At 36.0% G+C, this 7993-nt stretch overlaps 1 protein-coding gene across 2 annotated transcripts in view; it reads right to left on the bottom strand.

Moving 5' to 3' along the window:
- The window catches only part of LOC110020661, a 17781-nt gene extending 10166 nt beyond the window's left edge, over positions 1–7615 (bottom strand). The window contains exons 1-2 of one of the 2 annotated variants that reach the window (XR_002293549.1): positions 6764–7615; positions 6487–6674 (exon numbers count right to left, since the gene is read on the bottom strand). Coding sequence is in view for 1 of the 2 variants with exons in the window: in XM_020718839.1 (XP_020574498.1) it covers positions 6764–7180 (417 nt within the window). In the remaining variant the exon portion in view is untranslated. The remainder of the gene's footprint in view (positions 1–6486; positions 6675–6763) is intronic. The other variant, XM_020718839.1, reaches the window with a different exon arrangement.
- Between the last annotated feature and the right edge of the window lie 378 nt (positions 7616–7993).

Below are 7993 nucleotides of genomic sequence, written 5' to 3'. Positions count from 1 at the left end.
TTATTGATCATTTTGAATCTTGAAAGCAGTTGCTTGCTTAGGTTTAGGGTTTAAGGTTACAATTAAAAAAAAAAAATTGAAATGACCTTTAGCTTTATTTATAAAAATGCAAAGTTTCAATCCCTTCGTTTTGGCAAATATCTGAAAGTTATGTGTTTTGGTTTGAGAAATTTGGAAATAATTGTAGCATGTGAAAGTTTGGAAAGCTTAAAAGCCTCATTGGGAGAAATCAGAAATGTCTATTGCTTTGCTTTGTGGAAATCTGAAGTTTAAATGCTCTCGTTTCTTTTTAAAGAATCTGAAAGCTCTATGTTTTCATTTATATGAAGTTTGTCCTGAAAACCTGAAATTTGTATATAATTTTTTTGTGAAAATTCAAAAGTTCTGGTGTATATGTTTGTGAAAACTTGAAAATTCAAAAGTTTTGGTGTTGTAGAAAGGTGAAATGAAAATTTTAGGTATAGAAACAGATATTCATAATTATTATTCGACAGGACATGCTTCTTATTGCTGCCCCAGGAATTATTTATCTGTAGTTGATGTGTTGTATCTTTGGGAGCTATGCAAATAGTCATAAAACTTCAAAGTTTATGTGTTAGATATATAAATACATAAGATTGTGTTGCATATGAATCTTTTTTTTCAGTTTATGTGTTAGATATGTAAATACAAAAGTTTTTATTCATAAACAGATGGTTGTTATACTATTCTTTTAAACAATTTTATCAAATAGGGTTAGTATGGTCTTTTTTTCATAAACAGCTGCCCGACAGCTGGTTTCACGCAGCTGCACCAAACAGACTGTCAGCTTCCCCGCAGCTGCTGCCCCACAGCTGCTTCCTGGGGCAGCGCAGCTGCAGCTGAAAAGCTGAGAATCTGCAGCTGCGCCAAACAAACCCTTAATTAAATCATCAATCCCCATCTTTATGACTTAATCATTTAAAAGTAAAGCCCAAAGTTGTTAAGTTTTAGAATCTTAACATTACTCATTAAAGTGAATAACTTCTAAACAATCTTTATTGGGTTTAACTAGACTGTGATAAGTAGTTTGTAAATCAAAAACTTCTAGCAAGGGTTACATAATGAAGTATAACTTTTTTGTAGAGCTATGTGAACTACTTCTCATGTTTATTATAAGGTAGATTTTTTTCTCCCTCAAGCTTGTTTTTTTCTACACATAGACAACAGAGAGTAGCAGTAATCAAAAAGGAGATAAATACAAATAAAATAAAGGTAAAGACAATAACATGAATCTGAGAAAGTAAAAATAGGAACAATGCAGTAAAAATCTCAATATAAGGACTATCACTTCGTAGAAAAACAAGATTCAATATTTTTTAGAATGAAAATTTTTAAGCAAATTTCAAAAAAAAATTCATAAAGTGAAAACATGCTTAACACATCAAACAACGCTTGGGTGACCTTTTAAAACATGCTTAACGTCCTCGGCCCGACAGTCTCAGGCATCACCCTAAATGAAGTCTCCAGAATCAAAACGCCAGCTTAATAATCCTTGATCGTTCGTTTCAGATTCAACTTGTCCTGGAGTTTCCAACAAGGTTGTGTTCTTGGTTTCTTCCCAAAAATTCTGATGTTCTAACCACCTATTGGGGCCTTGCAGTAACCTCTCAATTTCAACCAAATATTCATTGGTAATTCCAATAGGTAAGTGGTTGAGTTTCTCATACTGAAAGAGTGATATTTTCTTTTGTCAACTTCCTAAAAAACATATCAACTATTTGTTGCTCTTCCAAGTGAACATCCTCAGATTCTGTAGATTGGATTTTTATCACCCTAGCCACAATTTTAGCTCTTTGAATTTGATTATTCCTAGAGATTTGGGGCATTTATGATGGTTTTAAGACATCAAATGCAACTGCTTGATCGTTCTCTCTCAAAATTACTTTTCCCTCCTCAACATTAATAATAACTCTGTCAGTAGCTAAGAATGATCTCCTAAAAATCACATGCATTCCTTTATCATCTTTTAAATCCAGAATTATGAAATCAACCAAGAGAGTAGACATATACATAGTAATAAATAGGTTTTCAACTAGGCCTGAGGGATGAACCACAGATTGATCAGCAAATTGAAGTGCCAAATTTGTAAGTTTAATTTTCCCCTTCCAAGTTGTTTGAAAATTTTTAGAGGCATGAGATTGACATTGGTTTTTAGTTCACAGAGTGCTTTTTCAGAAAACTCAACTCCTACAGTATATGGGATGGTAAAACTATCGGGGCCTTGGCTAGGGTTCTGTAGCCTTTGCAGGAAAGGAGGTGGAAGTCTCTCAGTTTAGTTAATCAAAATGGCGGAGGACAATTTACCTAACACAAGTCTCATAGGTGTATTGCCCTCTGGTTGTTTGGCTTCCTTCTCTACTCCAATCCTGACTCCTAATTATCTTGCAGTGCTCCAAATTCTGACCTTTTGGATTTACTTCAGCATTGTTAGGCAGTGCTGCTGAGGGTCTATCATTCATTGAATTCGCCAGCTGTCCTAATTGGGTTTTCAAATTCTTGATGGCTACAGCTTGGCTTTGTAAAGTGATCCCCATTTGAATGACTAGTTCCTCGATAGGAGACTTCTTTTGGTTTTAGGAATTAGCCTCAAATTCTGGTGCATATTGGGGTTTTTGGTGTTGGTTTCCTGGGTTTTTCCAACTACTTACATGGTTGTTATAATTGTTCCCCAATTGTTGGTTGTTATTATTCCAAGAAAATTTGGGTGGTTCCTCCAGCCTGGATTGTAGGTGTTACAATATGGGTTATGACCATGATTTCCCATAACATTCACGGATTCTAAGACCGAGTTGCTAGGATCTATCACGGTCCTTGAATTAACCCATCGTTGGGTGTAGCCTATACATCGAATTCATGCCCAGACTGTAGGTACTTGGGTGGCCAGGATAGCTAGGACATCCGATTCATGAACATTGTCTACCTTCTGAGGTGTAACTCGTTCAGTGGGCCATTGGAATTTATTGGTGGTCATTTCTTTTTTCAAATGGTAGGCCTCATCAAAAAGTTTAGACATTAAAGTTCCTCCTACGACAACCATTTATTATGAATCTCAGGGAATTTATCAGTCCATTATAAGAAGTTTGAATAATTAGTTAATCAGGTAGTGCATGATCTGGACACCTCCTAAGTAATTCTTTGAACCTCTCTCAAGCCTCATAAATAGATTTTGTATCGATTTGAGTGAATGAGACAATGTCATTCCTAAGTTTTATAGTTTTATACAGAGGAAAGTGCCAAGTCATTCCGGGTTGTGATTGATCCTGGGGCAAGGGAGTTCAACCATACATTAGCTTTTATCTTGCAAGGAAAGGGGAAAAGGCCTCAATCTAATAACATCGCTGCGGACATCGTTGTATCGGAAGGTGGCACATAGTTCAGGAAAATTAGCTAAGTGAAGATTGGGATCTTCAATGGCAAGTCTCTCAAACTAATTGTTTTGAATCATTTGGATTATAACAGGATGCAGTTCGAAAGTGTTAGCTTCAACAGTAGGGTAGTTGATGCTCATGTGAATCACTTTAGCAAAAGGGTTGGTGTAATCCTTATGTGGTTTCAAGGTAGAGGGGTTAGGTCAGCCATCTCAAAAAAGTTTTTCAAAAGTTAAGTGCGATCTCTTAAGACGTCTAAATGTGTGATCAATCTCAGAGCCAAAAGGGGTGAGATCAGCCTCAGCTCTCCTGAACATAAAAATGAAAGATTAAAACTATGCAGCAAATAAGCACACTAACTCACATAAGTCAGTCAACACGCTAATATGCAAGTGCGACACACAATATGCTAAAGAGAACAAAAGATATCGAAAATAAATTATGAGCAATAATTTTGGCATTTTGATTTTTTTTCAAAGTTTAAAAATTTTCAACACCTGCAAAGAGTACAACAAAAATACAGATGCAGCAAAAAAATAAAAACACATAATAAAAGTAAGAAAAAAGTGTCAAACTTAGATCCTAAGTTTTTCAACTAAAATTTTCCTAAAAGCGGAAATAATTATTAACGTCTTTCTTCGTCAACGGCGCCAAAAACTTGATGCGTCAAAACTTATCGGAACGTAAGTCGGCTATACAACGGAAGTGCATGTGTCAACTAGTAATGTTGTTCTAGAGTACCGCATATTGATCCAACAGGAAAAATGTAATATTTATTTCTATAGAAAATATCTAGTTTACTTATTTAGTTAACCTAGCTTAGGGTTTATTCAAAGAAAATTTTTATTTCCTAAGGTCCTAGCAAACCGAGTACTTAACAATTGAAAGAAAAGCAAAAAACAAAAAGGGAGTTCGTGAGTTCCTTCAAGATAGATGCGACTCGTGCCTTTGTGATTTGGGGATCATGGAGATCGTGATTTTCCCTAAATGTTTTCCTACGTGATTGTTGTCAATCGGAGACATAGTACTTTTTATGCCTACATCTAGGTCAAAAGAAACCTAGAATCTATAAAGTTGAAGATTTCTCAATCCCCATGACATTCCGCATGACTTTTACAATCCCTTGGGATGATTGTGAATTTCATTGGAATGTCTATTCTCTCAGAATTCTGTAGTTAGCCCTTCGTTTCTACTACGCAACGGTTAAAAATTGTAGTTTCACGAAACATTTTAACTTCTTAATTGGTCAGACTAAGAGTAAATTAAGTTCGGAGATTAACCAACAACATAGACCATGAAAATACAAAAAAACAATTAATGAAAAAACATTATGGAAAATACATGATAAATCCACAAATCCCTACATCACAAAGACACGAAGAAAAGCTTAGCCGCTCATTATGGATAAAATCACAGCAAAAACCACTATATGATAATTTATTGCAAGCAACATAAATATGAAAAACTTACAAGAAATTGCTTCCTCTGCAAAGACAACACCTTTCTCTCTCATACAAATCTCTCACAACTCACAAAATAAAAAAAAACTCTGCCTTAAGGGTTTCCACCCAAGGAGAAAGACAGCCCTCAAGAGATCCCTCAAATTCTCTCTCAAACTCTCTTCTTTCAGCCTCCAAGCCTTATCCGATACATAACTCCCTCCAAGAAGCCCAACTACTATTCTTGCTCACAAACATCCATAACTTTAACTTGGTGCCAACTTATGCCTACATACAAAACCAACAGCATAAGAGCCAATGACTTTTTAACTGCTGACTTTTGTCACACATATATGCTTGTTGGCTAAAAAATGGCAACTTTTTAGGCTTGCCAAAGAGCCATCAAACCCATAACCTACAATGAATGGACTAGCCACCAAGCATTATGTGGACTTGCTAACTTTCATGCAAACAATTCTCACTCGAGCCATTGGCTTCACCAAACTCGAATCAAATTTGTGGCCCACTAACTTTAAGTGTTCCTCCTTGTAAGGCTTAGCCATAGGATTTATATCGTAATTCAAAAAGATGTATTCCCTACTAAGTCATATATCTTTTGTTATGCACTAATTAAAATAATATTTTAATATGTTAATTCAACATGGCCTATTCCCTACAAAACCATATTTCTTTTTTTATGCACTAACTAAAATAATATCTTATCTCTAAAATGGCTAATTCATCTTCCATTATTATTTTATTGCTTGCTTCGGCTACTAAACTCTTTTTATGATATAGAAATACACTTGCACACAACGAACCTCACAAAGCAAGGACTATGACCATTATATAATTAATCATGGGAGCTTGTAGCCACGAGAAGTCAGCATCTGAAAATCAAAATAAGCTCAATTGGAAGTCACCTATTGGGTAGGAGACATCTGGTTCTCAAAATGCAAGTCTCTGCCCTTCAAGCTAGCTCAAGTAACAAAGGTGTGCATAGCACAATCTTGGCATTCATCGGACTCCCATCAGCTAGAGTCCCATTCAGTACCAAAATAGTCTCTGATGCATTACTGTAGTGTGGGGTGTTTGTTTGCATTTGTGTATCATGTACTGAAAAAGGTTGCAACAATACAGAGGCAGCACAAATTTTCTTGATTTATAAAAATCGTATTTAAGACTTACAAAATGAAGGTGCCTGAGAGAATAAGAAACCAAAATAACTTGGTCAACTAATTCAGATAGCTCACAAAAGGAAGAGGAGGTCCAATGAATGACCTTCATGAGATACCTACTAGGAATCACCTTATGTTTTAAATTCAACTTTGATTCACTTTGGCTTCTAACTCTCTAACACAAAATAGGCAAATGAAACATGGGAATAAACTAGGGCAAACTTACTAGTAAATACCAACAAAAATAGTTTGTATTAAGTAAATACCAAACAAATGCAAAACATTATATTGTCTACGCAGGCAATAATAGGGATACTTTGTTGATTTAATTACATATTTTATCATAGTACTATTTGGCAATAAAATTCGTCACATAATTTAGTAACTATAAATATTAATCAAAGGGTAAAAAATCACAACAAAGAATGGAAAACAATGAGTTAAGAACTCAAGAAAATGTTCAACATTAGTAGTTATTACTATAATGGCTCGTGCTGGTTGGCAATGCTAGGCCGGCTAAACAGAGACGTCATTCTAAAAACTGTCATTGTCAATTAATCAAACAGTTGGAAGGCGTCATAGAAGTAGGATAGGTGCAGAAAGCTAGAAAGCAAAATCATCTCTGCCCCAAAATAGGAAAGCATCATAACACCCAGCATCTACGGAGCCTGGAAACATAACTCACATTCAGATCCCCGAGCATGAAAACAAACTGCAAATACAAGAAAAATGCAAGCAAAACCTAATCCATATTCACCTTTTTGTAGCCACCAGGTCGCCACCACTCGGGTGGAGGAAAGGAAAGACCTTTTCTTTCGGCAATTTCGAGAATGTCTACACGACCTAAGCTTCTGTCAGAATTTTCGGCGAAATATTTGATTAGGTTGATTAAATCTTCCCGCCGAAGGCGCGGCGGAGGCAACGAAGACGGCTCTTTGCGGGAAGCGATGTCCGTTAGGCTCTCTTTATCTAGCGGATTCAATGGAGACTTAGCAAGCCTACGAATCTCCGATGAGGCGCTGGGATTAGGAGCAGGGGAGAAGGTCTGTCCGTCGAGGCTGCGGATTTGAGATGACGAGGAGGGTTCGCCGATTACCGGTGCATGACGGAGGGTTTCTTCTACCGCTGGGGGTATTATGCATTCAGATATGATGGAGGCAAAGGGATCGTCCATGTGCGAGTGATGCTGCAGAAGACGGTGGACGGCAGGCAAGGAAAGTGCGAGAAGAGGGGCGAAGAGAGCACTCCAATGAACGACTCAATTTCAGATAAAAATAAAAAAGTGTTTGGCTCATTTACAGTTAGAAGACAAAAAAATTATTGCTCATTTGCCTACCTGTCCGAATATGGGAAAATATTTGGAGGTTATTTAGACTTATCAGGGTATTAAATCCGCATTATATCCTATGTAATCGACTTATAATCTACATGTAACCTACAAATATGTTCCGCACTTTTGTAGTTCCGATAGGTACAGTTAAGTTACAGGGAGGTTATAAGGGGATATAATGCGGATATAACCCCCTACACCCACTGAATAACTTCCGACGTGCATCTTGCGTACGCAAATGTTTTCCCCGAATATGAGCTCTTCACGAACAAAATCTTGTTTTAGGGTCTCTTTAGGATGTAAAATATAGGGGGAAGATTTAAATCTTTCTATTAAGATTAAACTATTATTTAAATATAATTTAATATATTTTATTTAATTTTGTAACGAATAATTTTGAATGATTATAAATCTTTGTAGCCCGGTAGAGAATTAAATTATTTAAAAATACTATGCATCAATTATACATTTATAATTATTTAAGTTACTAAACTAACAAATTTCTGTTCGTGTTCGGATTGTTTTGAGCCAGAAACAATCCGAACATGAATGAACAAATCTTTGTTCATATTCGGCTCGTTTATATATCAAGCACCAAAAAAATATTTGTGTTTAACTCATTTGCTTAGCGAACGAATATAACACAAGCTACTTAAC

Source organism: Phalaenopsis equestris, unplaced genomic scaffold (assembly GCF_001263595.1).
Source record: "Phalaenopsis equestris unplaced genomic scaffold, ASM126359v1 Scaffold000107, whole genome shotgun sequence".
Lineage (NCBI taxonomy): Eukaryota > Viridiplantae > Streptophyta > Magnoliopsida > Asparagales > Orchidaceae > Phalaenopsis > Phalaenopsis equestris.
This window is presented reverse-complemented; position numbering and strand designations above follow the sequence as displayed.